The sequence below is a fragment of the Buteo buteo genome, chromosome 6 (genome assembly GCF_964188355.1).
Source record: "Buteo buteo chromosome 6, bButBut1.hap1.1, whole genome shotgun sequence".
NCBI lineage: Eukaryota > Metazoa > Chordata > Aves > Accipitriformes > Accipitridae > Buteo > Buteo buteo.
Window position 1 is genome coordinate 16,285,704 of NC_134176.1, and position 22,300 is coordinate 16,308,003.

Below are 22,300 nucleotides of genomic sequence, written 5' to 3' on the forward strand. Positions count from 1 at the left end.
ATAAATGTTCTTCCCTTCTACTTCACAATTTTGACAGCTGTTAGGATTTAACATTTATCTCATTCAATATCAGGACTGTTCTTGAAGAGATATTCTGCCTAGAAACAGAAGAATTTCAAGGTTACACTTACTTTCAAGTCTTCAATTTTAAAAGTTACACAAAATAACAAAAAAATAGTGGATCACATTGCTTTAAACAAAATCACAGAAAGTATTAAACGCCTCTAAAATGTAATTTCTGGCAGATATGTCAGAGAAACCTCTCTCCAGAAATACCATCCAAAATACCATCCACCTCATTCTCCCTCTTGGTAGCAGTCACCCCACCTCTATCTATCCTGGGCAAGAGAAGGAAGTGAGCTATTAATGACAGTATTTGTCACTCCATGGAAAATCCTAGGGAGTGCCCTAGGGCCTGATTTCTGGACCCAGAAGAGCAGATAATACAGATCTTTAAAAGTTATGCAGTTAGGGAAGACCTCATGCTCCTACAGCTACAGGTAGTTGTCACTCATCAGTAAGCAAAAAGGTTAAAACAAATATTCCTTAGTGCCTAAAGTGGCATGCAACACTGACGCTTTCGTTTTAAGCTTTTACTTGGTTAATAAAATGCCTCTTTTCATTAAAACAGTTATAGCTTGTTAATAACTTTCTTAGGATGTGCAGGAAGAACAGCAGTACAGCAATAACTTTACAGCATCTGAATTCTTGTCTGCAACGCTGACCCTGCTTTCAGCTGAAAGTTGAACTAGATAACTTCTTGAGGTCCTTTGCAACTGAATTATTCTATAAATGTCTTATAGGATTTACTCATTAATTTATCTGTGTATTGTGAAGGGAATTACTGAAGAGCTTTCTTAATCATTACAGTAATGTGTCCTATTGTGCCTAGAGGGGTGTAATCAGCTTGGAGAGCGATGTCTCCCTTTCTACAGGCCTCTGTCACAGCAGAATTGGCAGGATATGTAAGGCGTGCAGAGCATGCACACCAAAGAGAAACCCATTCTGCTAGTGATTCTTGTCCTGTGACTGTTTAGCAAAGCTGGATTATGCCCTTACTTGATACACAGCATCAACTGATCCCATAAAGAGTGGTTGCTGGGTTTTTAGTTTTCAAAATAGTTACTGCTTACCATAATTGCAGATACTATCTGTTAATTAATTGTTATCATGACAGTGGGGAAAAGGAATTTAAGTCCTTATGTTAACAGATTTTTGGGGGTCTACATGAATATTTTCATTAAGCTTTTTCAAACATATTTAAGAAAAAAAGATGTAATCACCTTACCAGAAAATCGACTGGATCATCTGGCCTGATCTTACAGCATTCATTTATCCCTTGCATAAGCGTTGGCATGACGTTTTTCATTAAATAGTTTCGCAGTGGAATGGACTGGGCCTCCAATAACTCTTGTTCTTGTCTTTTCACTTCCTCCAGATGTTTATTCTACAAATAATGAACAAAATCATAAAGAATAAGATTTACATCTACCAAATAGCACTTGACTGAATAACGGTGGTGGCCTAGAGAAAAAAATACTGCTAGAAGCTGTGGACAGAACTTTAAAGCTCACAACTTGGCATGAAAAACTATGAACTGCTTATTAAATTTAGAGTGCACAGCACACTGAGGATAAAGAATTTAATGTGATGAAAACAAAAATAATCTCCTTAGTAAAGTTATTTTATTTTTCTCTCTTTAACACCTAAAAGGAGGTTTATTCTGAAGTCTTCCAGTCCTGTCCTGTTTCCATAAGAAATTTGGCAAAATGGTTGAAATACACTGTATCACTTAAAAAATGAGTACTGCTGCAAATGCAGACAGTTTCTTGAGGGTTCGTTGAACTGGAGGGGAAGGAGAGTATTTTTACTCAGAAGAGAGCTGCGACTCTCTAATTCTAAATTGTGTTTGTTTGTTTGTTTTGGGTTTGGTTTCTTTGCTTTGTTTTGGTTTTATTTCATTTATGTCAGTTTTCGAGGGGGATAAGACTTAAATAGACTAAAACCACAGTGAATTACATCTGTTTACACCAGCTAAAATTATTCTTGAATTCAGGTTAAATCAAATACAATGATTACACTTAAAAAGTAGGGGGTAGAGGGGCAGAAATAAAACCACCGTGAGTTTTTCTTTCTTCCATTTAATAGCACTTAATAGCATGCCATAATAGTTTTAGCCAGAAGATTAATCAAAAACATTTTTATTGTTCTCTCTTCTCTCATTTTATTCATCAGTAGCCTGAGTCATATATAGATACAGCAAGCAGATGACACTCTGAAGACTGCTTTTCTATACTTAAGGCATAATACAAAAGCAATGTTCAGATAGAACAGATATATCAATATATGGAAAGGATATTTACCTTATTCACTCAATCCAGGAGTGCTATTTAATAAATCCTGCAAGTGGTCTTTGGTCAGTACTCAAAGACAGCAGCTAATCTACAGTCTCAAGGGCAAATGAATAGTTGCTTAGATTTCCTGAGCATCTGCCTATTTAAAAGGATAAACTTAAGCACACATTTTATTTAAACACCTACTTTGAATAATGCACGGTTTGCTTTCTTGAAAGTTAGATGGCTTTGGATTGAATATAGCTAAAAATGCGTTAACTACCCTTACTAATCTTTTAGACAAGTTTACAGAGAGTACAAAATCCTATTTAATCTTGAATGAAGCTGTAAATAAGCATAGAGATAACAAAGAAAACGTCTTTACAAGCCAACATCAGACCAATGTAAATGCTTCTTTAAAAGTGAGTAATTTCAAGCTATTATCTCTCCATTCAAATGTAAGAAAAGGATTTCTCTGTGGAATGATCAGTTTGTTTTTAAATAGCTCTAAAATAAGACAATAGAATTACTGCCTTCTGGTGAAACAACCTGACTTTGGATGTGAAGAACATTCTTATAGTATGCATCTCAGGTTATTTACCTAAAATGTCCTCAGGTGTGGCAAAGTAAATAAGGAAAAAGCATCATGTGCAAATCCTGTGAGGTCAGTTAGCCTAAATACCAAGTACTTATTAAAGTATTAGCAAACAAAAAGCATCCTCCAGACTGCGTCAGGTGGTCCTCACTGAACTGAGGATTCAGCTCTCAAAGGTGTTTCTCTGGCAGGCTCAGAAGCCTTTCTGCAATGCAGACTGGAATATTGATCAGTGTTGAGTTAAAAATTTGTTTGAAAGGCATGATAATTAAGACTTGGTCAGCTGCTTAGAAGTAAAGTGAGCAAAATGCTAAAGTCCTAGAAGACTAGGTATGGAAAATCACCACTGATTATAGTAGTTATTTATAAATGGTAAAATAAAAAAGCTACGGCACAGCAACAAGAAGAGTATCATAAAAGTATCTGAGAGACATGCTGATACCAACATGCCAAAAAAAAAAGGTCTGTCTGTAATTAAAAAGAGACTATATTCCTTAGGTTGGGCCTCAAAATGCAGCGTGAAGATAGTGTAACCCAGATCTAACATATGATACAAGGAACTAGAGAATTTATGCCGTACTTCCTGAGTATATTTACATAACAGATTGCTGGAAGCCATCTAAAACACATAAATAATGGTTTCCCAAAAATATGTGTTAACCTACCCACTCTTCCCAATTTGCCATCCTTTCAGCCCTTTCCTCAGCTTCCTTACGCTCTCGTTCAGCTTTTTCTTGAGCTTCTTTGACAAGAAGTTCCTCAGCTGCTTTGCGTTCCAAATTCTCCTTTTCTGCATCTGTCAAACCATAATTCCGAGGTTCCCCAATTTCTTTGATGATCTCTTTTACGATAAGTCTGTTCTCAGGGTCTTCAAATTTGGCTACATCTTTCAAAAAATACAGAGAGAAATTTTCAAGACTTTTGTCAATTATCAATGGACATTAGTAAATGACTGCAAGACCTAAAAATACACAGTTTTCATGTTGTTTGAATTTTCAAGTATATGATGTTGGTTTCAGTTGCTTATAAATGTCAAATTTTTTGCTACACAGAATGAAGTTTTCTATATCTGATTTTCTGTACTAGTTTTGATGTCAGATATACAAAATCCTGTTTTAAATTAAGTTAGTTAATCATTTTCAACTTCAAACATTTTTAATAATACCTAGAGAAGTAGCCAAGATCATTCTGGTCCTTTCTATTCTTCCTGATTGATGATGCGTCCCTCTTGGCAGGAAAATGAACTGTTGACCCGATACAGAGGGATTTAGTGGTCAAAGTGAGGAGACGATGCCTCCCCAAATGACCACCAAAGACCACCCGAGACCCCGGCACATGCGGAGAAGGCATTTGATGTGTCATGGTTATATAATCCTATGCATATGCATTAGTTTGAATATGTACTAGATAGGAGTAGCTTAATAAAATATATGCAATTGTTACTGTATAAAAGATGATGAACCTGGTGTGCTTGATTTGTGGAAAGTCCACCGAGCACCCAGGCCTGAATAAAAAGCATTATCTCGCCCGAGTGTGTGAGATTGGTCTATTGCACACTGGGTAATGAATCCGCAACAGTTTTTGGTGACCCAGATGGGACTGCCGTGACATCTTGCCTGGATCAACTTGCCAGCCACTGGCAGGGAGATGCTGCTTTCCGGACTCCAGCATGCACTGACCTTTTGATCAGGGACTCTGCAAGTATTCTCCTCAGCTGGAGCGGGTAAGCGACACCATAGTGCAATGCTTGCTAAGAGATATTGCTAGTTTGATGAATAATTGGTATATCATATGTGTTTGACAGTGACGACTGGAGTATATGATATTACAGCACTTGCATGCATAGGAAAAGCTGATCATATACATTTGACAGCGGTGATTGGATTGTATGAAATCTTGGTTGAGAATGTTCTTTCTGTGGAGAAATATGGGCGCCCAGCAGTCAGCAGAAACTCCTTGTTCACCATTAGGTTGTATTTTAAAACATTGGGGCAAGTTTGGAGGGCATCGCCTAACAGAAAAGAAGCTGACAGAGTACTGTACTCAGTGGTAGCTGAAATATAAATTGGATGATGGGGAAAAGTGGCCAGAAAAGGGATTGTTGAACTATAATGCAATTTTTAATTAATGTTGTTTCATAGAAGATTGGATAAATGGGATGAGGTGCCATATGTTGATTTGTTTTTCTCATTAAGGAACAACCATGAAATACCGAAAAAATGTAATCTGTTAACTTCTGATTCAAATGTAATGATGATGATGGAGGATATTAAGAAAGCACCAAGGTGTTGTTCTGCTTGTAGTATTGGGAAAAAGGTGCCTAAAACTGGAAGATGAGGAGGAGGATATCCAGATGTTAGTAGCTCCAGATAAGGAAAGTGTTGCTACTGGAGGGGGAAGATAGCAACAGAGGTAATGAGGCTTTTAGTCCAATAGCAGGCAGAACTCGAGCACAACAGCATCCTGTAATTCAGGCCCCCCTTTGCCAAGCAGTGGGTCCGGATGGTATGCTGGTATATATAAAAGTACCATTTATGACATCAGATTTAATGAATTGGAAAGAGTCTGCCGATCATATTGAGATAACCCTGATAAAATGTGTAGATCTTTTAGGTGATTATTGAAAACCATAACCTGGACTGGCAGGATATTCAACTATTGTTAAATAATTTGTTCACACCAGACAAAAAAAGAATGGTTATAAAAAAGGCAAGGGAGGACAATGAAGGGCAGAATGCCAGAAACGGCCGTGACAGGTTTATGCCAATTCAGGAGCCTAATTGGAACCTGAATTCGAGTACAGGGAGGTTAATGATTAAGCAATACCACCAGCTAATTCTGTATGGAATAAAAAAAAAAAAAAGGGGATATCTAGACCAAAAAACCTCGCTAAATTATATCAAGTGGTACAAGGTAAAACAGAAGATCCATCTGCTTTTTATGAATGATTATGCAAGGTGGCCAGGAAATGGACAGATTTAAATCCTGAAGATGAAGCTAATAAAATGTCTTTTACCACCCTGTTTGTAAGACAATCAGATATAAGAAGGAAATTACAGAAAGTGGATGGAATGTCTGGGATGACAATATCCCAGCTGATTGAAATTGCATATAAAGTATACAATAATAGAGAAGAGGCTGAGAAAAAAGAAAATGAAAAGGAATAATTGAAGGATAGAAAGCAAAAAGCAGCAATATTGGCTGCTGCTTTTGTCAAGGCTCAGACCATATCTAGAGGTCAAGATTTTAGAAGGGGACGAGGACAAGGGCAGAGCCAAGGGATAAGAAGAAATATGGAATTTAGGATCCCCTTAGATAAGGACCAGGGTACTATTTGCAAAGAAAGAGGACATTGGAAAAATGAATGCCCCTAAAGACAGTCTAATCAGATTTTAACTCCTACAGCAATACTTATACTGGAGGAATTAACTGGAGTTGTTTATGAAGACTCCGATTGACAGGAACCGGGGGTTGAAAAGATAGAGTCCCCAGCCGAACTCCTGGTTGAAATTAAAATGGGGAATGATGTAGTTAAGTTTTTAGTTGACAGAGGAGCAACTTATTTGGCTTATTTGGTATTAAATAATTGTAAAGACCTATGAGTAAATATTCTATGGCTGTTATTGGTGCAATGGGAAAATGAGAGGTTAGACCCTTGTCCTGGTTTCAGCTGGGATAGAGTTAACTGTCTTCCTAGTAGCTGGTACAGTGCTATGTTTTGAGTTCAGTATGAGAAGAAAGTTGATAACACTGATGTTTTCAGTTGTTGCTAAATAATGTTTAATTAAAGTCAAGAATTTTTCAGCTTCTCATGCCCATCCCGCGAGAAAGCTGGAGAGGCACAAGAAGTTGGCACAGGACACAGCCAGGACAGCTGACCCAAACTGGCCAACGGTGTATTCCATACCATGGGACGTCCCATCTAGTTTAGGAACTGGGAAGTGGCGGGGGGAATCGCTGCTCGGGGACTAGCTGGGTGTCAGTTGGCGGGTGGTGAGCAATTGCACTGCGCATCATTTGTACATTCCAATCCTTTTATTATTGCTGTTGTCATTTTATTAGGGTTATTATCATTATTAGTTTCTTCTTTTCTGTTCTATTAAACCGTTCTTATCTCAACCCACGAGTTTTACTTCTTCTCTCTATTTTCTCCCCCATCCCACTGGGGGGGGGGGAGTGAGTGAGTGGCTGTGTGGTGCTTAGTTGCTGGCTGGGGTTAAACCACGACAACCCTTTTTCCAACCAACTGAGTGTAAAATTGGTAACAAGATGTTTGTACATGAGTTTTTATACATGCCAGAATGCCCGTCACCTCTAATGGGAAGGGACATGTTGAATAAATTAGGGGCACAAATAAGTTTTGATGCAAATAAAATAAGAGTCCATATTCCGCAAAATAATGCCTGGGAAGCGCAGATATATGTACTAAAGGAACACTTGGGACAGCAGAAGACAAAGAAAAGGAAGTCAACTCCATTGCAGAAATAGAAGATGCTGTAACTCCCTTCATATAGGCAACTGAGAAACCTGAAGAGCTAAATCTGCTGAACCAGTAAAAATAGAATTGAAGGCAACAGCTAAGCCAGTAAGATGAAAACAGTATCCTATAAAATTGGAAGCCCATGTTGGATTGGAACCTATCATAAACAACTTCCTCAAGTACAGACTGTTGCAAGAGTGCCAGTCAGACTGTAACACTCCAGTTCTACCTGTTAAAAAGCCACATTCACAGGAATACAGATTAGTATAGATCTAAGAGCTATCAATCAAATAGTAGTGGATGTCCATCCGGTGGTACCTAATCCCTATATCTTGCTAATGACTATTATTGATTCTAATGTTTATTTTACAGTACTGGACTTGAAAGATGCTTTCTTCTGCATCCCTGTAGAAGAACAAAGTCAGAAACTGCTTTTGAATGGGAAAGTCCCTTGACAGGATGAAAGATGCAGTTATGCTGGGCAGTGCTTCCCCAAGGATTCAAGAATAGCCCCACTATTTTTGGTAACATACTTGGGAAAGCACTGGAACAGTGGCAAGGTAAGGAAGCTAATGTTACCTTATTAAAGTACGTAGATGACATACTGCTGGGGGCAGACACAGATGCTGGAAGAAGAGATAGAGGCAACATCGCTGCCAGTGAACACTTCTGCTCAGAAAGCCAAACTAATTGCATTAACCCGAGCTTTAGAGATTTCAGAACACATGCACATGGTGCAATTTGAAAGGAGAGAGGGTTATTATCACCACAAAGAAATCCTATAAAATATAGCAAAGAAATTTTGAGATTACTTGAAGCAGTCAATAAACCAAAGGAAGTGGCAGTAATACATTGCAGAGCACACCAATCTGGAGAGACTGATATAATCAAAGGAAATCGAAAGACGGAGACTGCAAAAAGAGGTGCTTCATTTACAAAAATTGCAGCCTTAATTCCTGAAAGAGCTTTTAATGTTAATGTCCCTGAATATACAGAGAAAGAAGATAAATTGGCTGAGTTTCTAAAATGTATTAAGACTCCTGAAGGATGGTGGAAAACTTCAGATGGACAATGTATAGTTACCCCTTAAATAATGAGGAAACTTATGAAAAGAACACATGGTACCACTCATATGGGAACTGAGGCCCTGGTAGAAATGGTGAGAATGAATGCCATAGGCATTAACATGCTAAAAATTGCTAAATTACACAAGGTTGTGAAATCTGTTTGAAGAATAATCCCAAAATTCAAAGACGACCCTTACCAGGAGAGGTAAGAAGAGGTTTTATACCTGGGAATTATTGGCAAATTGATTTCTCTGAATTACCAGAGTGTAAAGGATATAAATATTTATTAGCAATTGTTGATACCTTTTCAGGTTGGTCAGAAGCTTTCTCGTGTCACACCAACAAAGCCAGGGAGGTAGTAAAAGTGCTTTTGAAACAAATAATACCTAGGTTTGGAGTTCCCAAAGGATTTTCTTCAGATCGGGGACCCCATTTTGTAGTAGAAATCATACAGGAAATTTCTAAATTCTTACAGATAAAATAGGATCTACACACTCCATGGAGACCATAGTCTAGTGGGAAAGTAGAAAGAATGAATCAAACAAACAACAAATTAAAAAATTATGTCAGGAAACTTAGATGAAATGGATTGAAGTCTTGCTTCTGGCATTACTTAAAATCAGAATAACACCTAGGACAAAAGAGAAGATTAGTCCATTTGAAATATTGTATGGAAGGCCTTGTGTTACAAATTTGACTGGAAAAAGATAGTCAGATGCACCTGAAAGGAGAACAAATCTTGGGGGATTATTTAATATCTTTGGGCAAAGTCATTAACTCTCCATAAATACATCCAGGTTAAAGCTCCTGTGCCTTTGGATTCACCAGTACACTCCTTCAAGCCAGGAGACAGTATTTCTGTGGACATGGAAAGATGAACCACTCATGGAGAAGTGGAGAGGACCCTATCAAGTGCTACTGACTACAAACACTGCAGTGAAGCTCCAGGGGGTTGAATCCTAGATTCACTATACTAGAATAAAGAAGATACCACCCCCCTTATGGACTTCCACGCCAAAGGACCTTTAAAATTGAAACTAAACAAAACCCAATATTAAGTTACAGTATAGTATTCTTGCAGAAACAATAATGAAGTTGCTAGTGGTTATAAATATTTTGATAATTTGGGTGAAGAATAACAATCCATTATGTAGACCAGGAATTTACAAAGGAATAGTGTGAGACTTAGGATGGATATTAAATACCATCATAAGTCTCAAAGAGGGAAATATTGATGTCAGATATAGAAAATCCTGTTTTAAATTAAGTTAGTTAATCATTTTCAACTTCAAACATTTTTAATAATACCTAGAGAAGTAGCCAAGATCATTCTGGTCCTTTCTATTCTTCCTGATTGATGATGCATCCCTCTTGGCAGGAAAATGAACTATTGACCCGATACAGAGGGATTTAGTGGTCAAAGTGAGGAGACGATGCCTCCCCAAATGACCACCGAAGACCACCCGAGACCCCGGCACATGCGGAGAAGGCATTTGATGTGTCATGGTTATATAATCCTATGCATATGCATTAGTTTGAATATGTACTAGATAGGAGTAGCTTAATAAAATATATGCAATTGTTACTGTATAAAAGATGATGAACCTGGTGTGCTTGATTTGTGGAAAGTCCACCGAGCACCCAGGCCTGAATAAAAAGCATTATCTCGCCTGAGTGTGTGAGATTGGTCTATTGCACACTGGGTAACAAATCTGCTTTTAGGACAACAGTTTCAGCTAAAATAGTTTGTCATTTTAAGTTGATGAAAGGAGAAATATATTAAAATAATTTTTACAACTCTTCTGTTTATTAGTTGCAGCTTTCCTAAGTTTTGAAACTTGAAAATGAGGTCATTCAACTATCAGAGATGTTCTTGTCACTACTCTTATGTCAACTTATCCAGATGCATAAAACCATCAGCTTTTGACCCTATCATCTCCCCCGCAGGTTACACAATAGTTTGTAAGGATTTGGCAACAAACTCCAAAGTTTTCACTCATACAGATTTACAAATACAAAGACCTATCTCTAGTTGAATTCTTACTGTGTTATATCTACAAAACAAATCTGTAGCTTCATGCAGGAGCATAGAGACTGAGCAAGACCTTCTCTTTCATTTCATTCCTTCTCCCTTTTAATTGCTGGAGGCTACTTGCATATTAAACTTGCAAAAAAAGAAGGAAAAGAAAAAACACAGAAAAATGGAGATTGTCTCCAGGGCTTTCTGGGCTCTGTATGCATTCAGCGTGGGGAGGCATCTGGCAGAAGGGATATAGAAATGTGCGTGGTAAAGAGGAAAAGTGGGCATTTCAGGTATCCAGAGAATACAAAGATGAAGGGCTCGTTCAGTGGTAGGGGACTGGAGATGTAAAGGCACAGAAATTGGTAAGGAGAGCAAGCAGAGGAAGGAGAACCCCCAGAACAACTGGAATACAGAATTTAGGTGAGAAGCCAGTAGTCCCTACTCCACAGTCCTCTGCTTTATGAAGTTATTTTGAAAGCCATTGGCAAAGTATGCTTCTCATTTCTTTCTAATCACTAATTCAGACAGAAGATAGCTGTCTAATACTAACACCATTATTCCAAGAATTTAAGTGTTTGTGATTTGGACCTGAAGTACAAACTCTGCTACTGAATTGAGGAGAAAACTAACATAATTCTCCATAATAAAATTTCTTTTACAGCTACTTCTTTCAAAAAATCAGGAATTACATTCCTGAAGTATTCCATATTAAAAGAATAATACATTTTCTATGTCAAGCAGTCCATTGTTTCTGCAATTTTAGCTGTACCTGGATATAAAAATTACAGTGCAAACCACTTTTCTAGTCATTTAAAGTATTGCTAAGAACTCTCTCAGCATTCAATTTGAGGTGTCAAAGACTGCATTTTTTTCTTAGATGGCCAAGGAAGATTACAATGCAAATATTACAGCAATCATAATTAACTGCATTTATCCCCCCAAATAAATACCTTTTAAATAAAAAATGAGGTTAGCACTGATGCTGAGAGGAAAGATCACCAGAAAAGGAGTTTGTAAATTAAGATCTTCAAAGGAAATTGCTGCTATAATTTTATCATGCCTTTTTGTAGATGATCTAACATGCGTGTGTTACCATCCCCAATTTGCAGATGAGAAAAACAAGAAACAAGATAACTGACTTGCAGACTTCATTCAGTGAGTCACTGTAGCAAAGGAGGGTTTCCAGAATCTTGAAGCCCACTCCTTTGTGCTAATCATATTTCAGACTCAGAAAAAATAATAATCATAAAAGCATTTCATAAAGCCATATGTTATGATTTTCTAAAATTAAAGTGGAAGAAGCATTTGATTAATTTGAGTCAATATTTAAAAAATCAAACACAATTTTTTAACCATTTCCCACTAAATTCCTTCAGAGTATGACTGAGAAAGCAGTTGGTGGTCTGCTTAAATCTGATGCTACTTAATTCTATGGATCTGATAAAACATCTGGAACATCAGCTAGAATGGAGGGGTATTGGCAGAGCTTCAGTTCCTCACTGAAGTTATCTTTGCAATCTGTCCTTACCATTTTACAACAGAAGCCTATGTGCTTGCATACTTTGGTGGGTAACAATCAGTGATGTGATTATAGGTAAAAAGGCAGTTCCTAAGATAAAAAGGACCTAAAGACAATGCTCCTTTGAAGATAAGAATCAACACTATAAACTGAATGTGAAAATCATCTGGAAGTCACTGAACGTCAGAGTTGTGAAAACTCAGTAATTAAAATTAGTAGGCCAGTGATTTTCCTTATTAGGAATGGACTAGAGTTTAAGAGTAATCTTTGGGCATAATTCTTAACAGAAAACACTGCAATAGTCTACCACAGAGTATACACTTTATAGTCCCCACCAAAATAAAACATGGTCTTGGACAGTGCTACTACTTGCATATCCAGAAGTGTATAAGATAAGAATATGACCAATTGATGGCATCAGACCTTAATATTTACCATTTCTTATTTTACTTTCTGTAGCAGAATTACCTCAATTCTAAAATGATTATACTAACACACTATTTTTTTCCTCTGCTATGCTTTCTAACAACACATGTATGGTATTACTCTCAAGAAAATCTCCATGACTGACATTAAATTAAAAAAAAACTTAGGAAATCAATTATGAATGAGGCTGTTGAACAACTAACTTGTCATAACTCATCTCAAATGGACATCCCAACTATCAGCAGTTTGATTTTAGTTGCAGGGTTTTCCCCCTGTTCTTTCTTTTCTCTCCCCTTCTCCCCCCCAATTTTTCTTAAGAATGCTGTCACCCTGATCTCACTGTTTTTGAATAATCAGATTATAGTAATTTTCTCAAGATTTCCCAGTGATCACAATTTTCTAGATAGTGTGTAGGGACGACAAATTTTCTCACATACAGGTAGAGTGCAAAACAGATTCAGCCCTAGCCTTCCACCTTTAATTTCTAATAATTTTCTTTCATGCTTCATCATTTGCATATTACCCATGTATTGTCATGGCACCTGAGGATAAGTCTAAAGAAAAAAATATAAGCAACTATAATATTGAAAGTCCATGAAAATATACTATTACACCAATCTGGAAGGATGGAGTATGGAGGTCTGTAACATAAGTCAGAAAATTATTTTGATAATTTAGACTACAAAAATGAACAATTAACCCCCCTATTTTTTAAAACAGGTTAACAGTATGAGAACAATTCAGAATCCTTCTGAGTATACAGATATTTTTGCAAGTATATAATTAAATGATTGTTGTATCTGTATTCTGCAATATTAATTAAAAATATTATTTATAGATGTACACTTACTATATGATCTTCGCAAGTGTTAAATTTGTAACAACACAATTTTTTAAATTTTATTATTTCATACCAATAAACTGGGGATGTATTTCAAGTTCATCAAAATAGTTGAGAACAGTCTTATCTTCTGTGTTTAAGTCTCTGAATAGATTCAAAGATTGCAGGAACTGGTCCTGGGTATAATGAGTTCCAGCAACGATTCTCTCTGGCAGATTTATTATTCTGTTTATAAGGAATTCATCAGATGCGGTCAAAGAAATAACAAATTCTGTGAAGAAGAACACATTATCAGTGCCCATATATTATTGTTTTTCCTCTTTCTTACCTATTTTGTGTTAAAAACAGATTTTAAACAACAATCCTGCAAGTCAAACAATCCAACAAACCCATACCTAAGGTACTTGTTATGGGAGAGAAAGTGGTATTTCTCCAGCACATCATAATAATTCATTCACATTTCTCCTTTTGAAATGGAGGCTAAAAGTGGTTTTGTTTATGAATAACAGAAATTATTTACTTCAGAAATAAACAACTCATAAGTGGTTACAAACTTGTTAGAAGTCTGCTTTTTAAATCAAACCTTCATGTATGTGCAAGGACTAGGGAATTTTTCAGAAAGTTCTGAATTTCCTTCACTTCTTCTGAAGCCAGTAAATTATCATTTACTGAAACACTAAGCATTGGAGATATTCAGCATTTATACTATCTAACTAGACATCTGTAATGCAAAATATACCAAATGTATTGTTTGAATGAAATCAAAACTTCCAAAGAAATCAAAATAGTGAAAACACCAGGATGAAGCCATTTCTGCATAGATGAAAACCACTCTATTTTAATTCCCAACTTAACTGATGCATTAAAATGAATTTGGTAACATCTTTCAAGATATCACACTAAAGATAAACTTATGGTTTTTTAATATGCCAAGTTCAGGAGCTCATGTTTATTCCATTAATAGCTGCTGTAATGACAACAAAGGCAGCTACTATTATCAGCCAACAGTTGATGGTATTTTCACAAAAAGAAAAAAAAAAAGAAGAATAAAACACCCACAAACTGAACCAAAACCTTCCTTTTGATTAATTGTTCACTTTCAAATAAGAGGGCAGCAGCATTACACAAATTAGATATTTATTTATATTAAATTAAATATGAACAGATGGAGTGATATTTTAGACCTCTCGTTGGTGGCAGCAGTACTTGAAAATTCCTGTTTATTTAAAAAGAAATCTATCAAACTTACCAGGTATGATTAATATATCACATTTAGGTATTTTGCCTTTAATTTCTTCTTCTTCATCTTCACTTTCCACTAAAACAAAAGTAAGAAATTATCGACATTTTCATTTGAAGCAACAATATCATTATATTTGCTAAAAATGTGCCAGTACAAACACAGGTTTGTCTATATTCAAATTATACTAATTGTTGGAAATTAATCTAACCTGGACACCAGTTTAGAGAATTCAGTAAGTAATTTGTACTGCTACCTTGGGACACTAATTCTACCTTGGGACACTAAGAGTCGTTTGCCTATACAGCGGAAGTATGCACTTGCATACACAGTTTTAAAATGTGTCCCTACTGCTGTCCTCACCCTGGCATCTCCTTCTGACAAGTACATTATTCTGCCAAAAACAGAGAGAGGGCTCAGAACAGTAAGTAGAAATGTTTTATAATAGGATGGTTAAAATGGTTTCTGCCACTAAGTCTCTGCTATTTTGTATAGTCAGTAAAACTGCCTGAAGAGCATCAGCTGAGCATGATAATTTACAGACCAGCATATTAAACTGAACAAGGCTGGTTTTAGTTTTCCTTCAAACCTCATGATGTAATTTACATATGGAGATGGTTCTTGGTCTTAATGCATGGACAAGTGCTTGCTCACAATTTGAGGTGTATGTTGCAGAGCTCCTCTAAGTCATATCTACTGTAGCTGATCTAATATACCCACTCTAATCTGGCTCACAAAACATGTATTGGTGCACTGGCTGCATCCCTCATTAAGCAGCCCTTAAATATTATGAGGAAATTCTGCTTTAGAGCTTGCTTGAGGGAAGTAGACCAACAGAACAAGAAAGCATCCTCCATATTTGTGCATTTCCTTAGTACTTTGCCAGCAAATATAGTCTGAAAACCACCTTGTGATTAAATTAAAAAAGGTGCATTACAATTATTCTTACATTTTAAGCATCATGTGAAAACAGCTTTGTTTTGTATAATGCACTGCAGTCATTACAGTGCTGTCATGGTTTAAGCCCAGCCAGCAACTTAAGCTGCTCACTCATTCCCCCCTGCTCCCAGTGGGATGGGGAGGACAACTGGAAAAAAAGTAAAACTTGTGGGTTGAGGTAAGAACAGTTTAATAAATAAAATAAAATAAAATAAAATAAAATAAAATAAAAATAATAATAATGTAATGAAAAGAGAGAGAAATAACCCCCCCCTAAACCCAAGTGATGCACAATGCAGTTGCTCACCACCTGCTAACCAATGCCCAAGCAGCAATCTGCCCTTCCGAGCCAACTCCCCCAAATTTCTAAACGGGCCATGACGTTCTATGGTATGGAATATCCCTTTTGCTAGTTTGGGTCAGCTGTCCTTGCTATGCTCCCTCCCAGCTTGTGCACCTGCTTGCTAGCAGAGCATGGGAAACTGAACAATCTTTAACTTAGGATAAGCACTACTTAGCAACAACTAAACACCAGTGTGTTATCAACATTATTCTCACATTAAATCCAAAACACAGCACTGTACCAGCTAGTAGGGAGGAAATTCACTCTATTCCAGCTGAAACCAGGACAAGTGCTGATGCACTTCTAATACTATGGCACTGAGAACAATAATGATAATGACCATATTAGCAGCAATAAAACCAAAAGCAGTAATAAAACCAAAAGCAGCAGTACTTACAATTAAAAAGATCTTTTGCCTGGTCATAGGTCTCTGGGAACCCATCTAAAACATATCCCTGATTCCTACAAGGCATAGATTTGAGCTTATCCTTCACAAATTTAACAACATACTGATCATCTAGATGACCTAAGACACAAAGAAGGTTAATAGGTACCTAGTTTATGGAAAAGAGATATCTGAAATTATTTTATTAATTCATTTATCAGAGAAACTTCTATTTAGACCCTAAAAAATTTATGTATTTTGAGTTACTATTTGTATATTACATGTTGTCAGAGGCCTATGGAATATAAATGTGTAGCTATAAAATAAAATTACATTTGAGTTTACAAAGATATAAATATTAGAACTTTAAGGATACTAAACCTGAAATTTTTTTTTTAGAAAAATGCGATCAGATTTTAATAGAAGCAGCAAAGAAATATTTATAGAAAAAAGTGACAAAACAATTGTTTTCTATTTACAATTAACAGTAAGACTTAAAGATAGTCTTACAAAACAAACATGAGATAGATTTTACAAGTTTCATTTTCAGATCAATAGATTGAGCTATGAAGCAGTTTATTAACTTGGCCTACATTGTTGAACAAATGTGTGGGAGTAAAAAGTTTGGTTTGACCTGATTTTGTCCTTTTGCAACCATTGACTCCAGTTTCCTACTTTATTTTGCTTCAGCTTTTAAAAGTCTTATATATTTATAAACCATTGTAATCATAAAAGTATGTTACTATTTTAAAAGGCATTATTATTTTAAACAACAAAGCAAGGCATGTAGAAGAGATGCTGCTATAGATGTCATTATTGAAGCTTTTGGGTGTGTTGCAAGTTCATTGCTTTGCAGATACAGAAGATCCAAATCAGGTAAACCTTTAGTGATAGGATGCATTTTTAAGGGGGATCACTTTATACTGCACGGAAAATGTTAAGCACTGATTCAAAACCTACATGACTTTATTCATATGTAGATTATAATTACTTTTCATTAATGGCAATTTTTATGGACCTTTTTCAATCTGCAGACTTTAAAATTCTTTACAGGCTTCAGTAAGTACTATTTACTTTTTAGAAATGGCCAAAAATGAGTTATAAGGTAATTTTAAAAACCCACAATTTCATATGACAGTGCACTCTTTTTCTTACTAGAATACTTTTTTTTTTGAAAATTTGATAAAGATATGCTTCACTAACCGTTTACTTTATATTATATAAATTATGTTCCCTGTTCTGAGAAGAAAACATGAAGTTTTTTAAAAAATCTGGGCAAGAATCTAATGCTTCTGAGTATACTGTTGTTACTTATATATCAACTTTTAAGGTAAAAAGAATTATATAAAATGTATAAAGAAGTAGAAAGATGGACCTTCTACAATTAAAAAAGCACCACATTATTTAAAAAGTATCACTTTTGATATACAAGGTATGTAATGTATAATGTAAAACATTGTATTTGATTTTTAAATAAGGTACGTACAAATGGACAGGGCATGATTCTTGCTTTTAATAGGATTAAAAGTTCTAAAGCACCAATTTACTTCCTGATCTTCCTGATTTGCATAGGGTTGCACTAGTTACCTAAATCCCACCTTAGTACTTTGAATTTCCTACCTGCATTCTGCTCCATGCTTTCTTTTATTCTAGCTAATAACTCGTGTGATGCTTCTACATTTTTACCCTCCTCTTCTTCATCATCTTCTCTCTCTTCTCCCACACTGTCAGAGTACAGTTCTTTAGGAGCCACAATGTTCTCCTGAAGACAAGATCAGAAATATGAATGTGCTCAGAAATTCCATAGTCAAATTTCTTTTATACACAGATGTAATACAAGGAAAACAAAAAAATTAAACAATTCATTTCATGTATGCTCCTGGACAGTGAGATACTGAGCAACCTTCAGTCTCTAAAAAGAGTTCAGTGCATCCCCCAGAGGTGATCAGTATGTCAAAAGAGATTTCCATTCTAAAATAATGGAATTATAACTAATTTTTAAATGGTGCCAAGCACTGTAAAATCACAGAAGTTAAAATAATAGCAATATTAGAAAACAGCAACACACCAGATTTGCTATTGTTTCAGAAATCACATCATTTATCTTAATGTGATGTAGCTTGTAGTGTTTGCAGAGCTCTTCAGCAATGGTAGATTTGCCAACCCCAGGAGGACCATGAATGCAAACTTTGAGAGGCTGTAAAAAAAAGGTAAAGATATAACATCATTCAAACAATATGGATGCTTTTATGTAAAAGGAACAATCTTTTTCCTATAACTAATAGGAAATAACAATTATTATAATTAAAACTGAAAATATATTTTAGTTTTATTAATTTATTTATTTCTCACTGAGTATCTCCTATACCATCCACAGGCTTTGAGTAACACAGTTACTTAATTTAAATGTACAACTTTACCATTGGAGAAAAAGCACGCTTCTATTTAATAGGCTCACAGACCAACTTATAGTGGCACTATTAGTGTTTGAATGATCCAAAGAGACAAAACACAACCCCATAGATAGGATGCAGTGAATTTTGGAATGAGGTAGCAGATATTCTACTATATACATGTAATAGTTCTATTTCCCAGCTGAGGCAGAGTTGCTGTCATCACAATGGTTATTTTGACCTCAAAAATTTCAGATCCATCACAATCTTAAGATATTATCATTTTAGCTTAGCTAGCCCATGGATGAGTAAGTGTAATTAAGACTCCAGTATACACTTATTAAATATATTATGCGAGAAACTCAAAATCATACATCATTAACTGCCTCCCTTAATTCAGTAGATCTGACAGTGCAAACTCTGCAAATTTAATAGAGTAGTGACAGGGACAGAGGTCTAGCTAGCCTCCCCTCTCCTTGCCACTTGGTATGTCTATATATTGTACTGAATTTCTTTGAATTACATGCTTACATACTCAGATGCATTAGTTTAACCCAAACACAGATCTGATAGTTCTTTCAGAGGTGTGCATGAACTTTTAATGAACAACCTCAAATGATAGTAGTTGTATTTTGCTTTACACCTCTTGAACTCTTGTTCAAAGTTTGAACAAGATTTAGACATGCTGAACAGCTTTATCATACCGATTAATACTTGAATGTATACAAGCAATTTTCTGCACCTTTCAATAACCTTCCCTATACATTTGAATACAGAAGTTCTAAATACTAAGCTAACATAGGAAACAGCAAAGTTGCTCAGTACATTACACAATAGAGCAGGGTAAAACGAAAGCTACATTGCAGTTGAATATCCTGGGTCACTAAATATAATGAAGGACATAAAATACTCCCCGAACTACTGACTGTTATAAAAAAGCTTAAATAAAAGATACACTTACTGTGTTCTTGAAACAAAATATACCAGGAATGCCATATATTGCATACAGAAACTAGTTTCAGAACAGCAGCTTTCCATCAGGAAGCTTATTTGCGCTTACAGGGTTTCAGTTTTAGGCACAAAAGAAATAAAACTTCATGATTATTGTTTTAATTAATATTCCCTCTTTTTTAAGTTCCTCAATTTAATTTTCAGCTTTTATGTTCACTTACTTTGCATCTATATCAGCCTTCCATGTATTTTTAGTTAAAGAAATTAAAGCTTGTGTTTATATAACCTTTTCTGTTGGGAAAAAAAAAGGCACACTTTAAAATAGGGTACACAAAACCATTACCAGTAATCCTCGACTTTGCTTGTATTCCTTGACGATTTGTTCAATGTTCTCCACCAGTCCTGCCTGAGCAACCCACTTAATGTTGAAAGTCTCTTTCAGAAACATAGATTCCATTCGCAGGTTCACAAGCAACATATCCAAATGCATTTGCTGAGGGAGCAAAAGTACATTTATTTACAGACTTAAGCTATGCATGTTAAAAGAACAGTTAGCTTAAACTAGAGGCAAGAATGGAAGGGTGAGAATAGAAAGACTTAAAGCACAGGGAAAGCAGGTTTGCACACAAAGCAAAACAGACTTTTTAAAAATATAAACATTTTCAATGTTTATTTGTATTTGAGTATTCTTATGAACTATTAGAACAGGAAACATTAAAAAATTATTATGTACAGTACAAAGGTTTCATATAATTGCAGTGAATAACCTCTTTCATAAAGTTATCAGATCCAATCTTAAAACTACTAGGTTTGTAATTAGTTTATTTCTCCCATGAACAGTTTATTTCAGAAATAGATGAATACAACATAATTTATGTATGCTGTGTTCATCAGCCTTAGTAGCACCTAATTATTAACTTTTTTTGTTATTTTTATCATTTTGTATAGGCTTTTTTAGAGTGCTCCAGTATGCTCAGTGCAACAGTGACATCAGAGCTCCACTGCATTTCTAAATCAGGCTGTTAACACCTCAAAACAGTCTCTTCTATGATGGTAAATTTTAGTTTGTTTATTTTCTAAATTCAAACCCACTGTATATATTTTTAGGCATGTTTTAGGGTTAAATTTTTCTGGTGAAATAAAAAAAATAATTTACATATTTTATGATATTATACTTTTAAGTTTACAACCTTTCCTTAAGGAATAAAGGGAAAACAGTACTAACTGTTAAGTCTTTGCTCAGGAATGCATTTTCTTTTGGAATCTTCTCAATTTTTCCTGGTCCAATATTTTTACTGATACACTATCAAGAAAAAGAAAAAATACACTTATCAAATCAGATTCTTAGAAAAAATTGTACAGAATTTATGCAGATAAAATATGTGCTTTAAATTTTATGTTACACTATACCTGAAAAAACAGTATACTGATTTGAAATAGACAGATCAAAGAACAGTATATTCACTTTAATGTTAGTATTAAACACCTTTGTTTTGCTATATATCACTTCCTCTTTAGTACTTGCCATGAAAAAAAAACAAACAACAAACAAACAACCCAGAACCACAGAAAAGTGTTCCGAAGCTCTTAAACCTATGTACAACTTCCTACTGCTTAAGAACTATTGGAGAACTATTTTATTTCCCAGCACTTTCACTTCTGGTTCTTGAAGTATTTAAACATGTTAACAATCAGGATGGGGTTTTAGATCAATGCCACCAATGACTCTCCATATTACCATTTTCATCTCATCATTAGACAGAAGTTGTTACTTACTCCTACAGCCCTTTAAAATAGATTTTAAACCCCACTAGATTCCATGAAATCATAAAATTTGATACAGAGCATCAGATCAAATCTACAATATATTCCAGGATTCTGTCTCCAACGATGTCAATTAGTGGACACCTAAATGAAAGTAAGAATGGGAAAAGCATATACAATACTCCTTCCAGATACTCTTCTAACCTTACACTATTTTCAGCTCGGAGACTTCCTAAACTAGAAATAGCTGCTGTATATTTAAGTAACTCTCAAGGTATTTCTCTCCCATGTATCTTTTCCGGATTTCCACTTGACAGCTCCCTGCCAAGATAGCTCTCCGCAGTGTGCTCTGCAACACTCCCTCCACTGACAACTTCCTATCTCTACAAGAACTGTCCACTTACTCCTGCCTGCAATTTCCAATTTCTAAACAATCACACACCCATGAAAGGGCCTAACCACTTTTCTCAGGGTGCCTAGCTGCTTCTCAACAGCTTTTGGTGAAGTACTTCTCTGAAAGCCTTTGGGAAATTCAAGTAGACTACATCAGCTTGTTCGCCCTTATCCACATTGCTGGTCACATTAAAGAATTTCAGCAGGTTTCCAAAGTATTGGAAAGTACTTTTTTGGAAAGTATTTCTTGGGAAAGTATTTTACAAAAGTCACATTGACTCTTCCCAAATAGATCATATGTATCTGGGTGTCCTTTAATGCAATTAATTTATTATAATGTCTAATAATGTACCTGGTTATTAGCCAATGGTATTAGGCATATTGACCTGTAATTCCCAAAACGTTTCAGGAACCTGTCTTTTTACATTGGCATCACATTTATCATTCTCCAGCCTCCAAGTGCCAGGACCGTGCTAAACAGCAAGTTGTAAGTGTGAATTAGCAATTCAAAGTTATTTCATCCTTGAGTGATTTCAGACCTTAACTACAATTACTTTAGTTTTATACAGATCGTCTAACAAGTTATCCACAGAGATCCTGAAGCATTA

The 22,300-nt window shown here is 35.6% G+C and overlaps 1 protein-coding gene across 1 annotated transcript in view; it reads right to left on the reverse strand.

Moving 5' to 3' along the window:
* Positions 1-59: 59 nt before the first annotated feature.
* Positions 60-22,300, reverse strand: part of AK7 (adenylate kinase 7) — a 32,563-nt gene continuing 10,322 nt past the window's right edge. The window contains exons 9-18 of the mRNA XM_075031002.1: positions 20,761-20,838; positions 19,879-20,028; positions 18,260-18,388; positions 17,812-17,953; positions 16,204-16,332; positions 14,534-14,602; positions 13,358-13,555; positions 3,594-3,814; positions 1,289-1,447; positions 60-98 (exon numbers count right to left, since the gene is read on the reverse strand). Coding sequence (XP_074887103.1) covers positions 60-98; positions 1,289-1,447; positions 3,594-3,814; positions 13,358-13,555; positions 14,534-14,602; positions 16,204-16,332; positions 17,812-17,953; positions 18,260-18,388; positions 19,879-20,028; positions 20,761-20,838 — 1,314 coding nt within the window. The remainder of the gene's footprint in view (positions 99-1,288; positions 1,448-3,593; positions 3,815-13,357; positions 13,556-14,533; positions 14,603-16,203; positions 16,333-17,811; positions 17,954-18,259; positions 18,389-19,878; positions 20,029-20,760; positions 20,839-22,300) is intronic.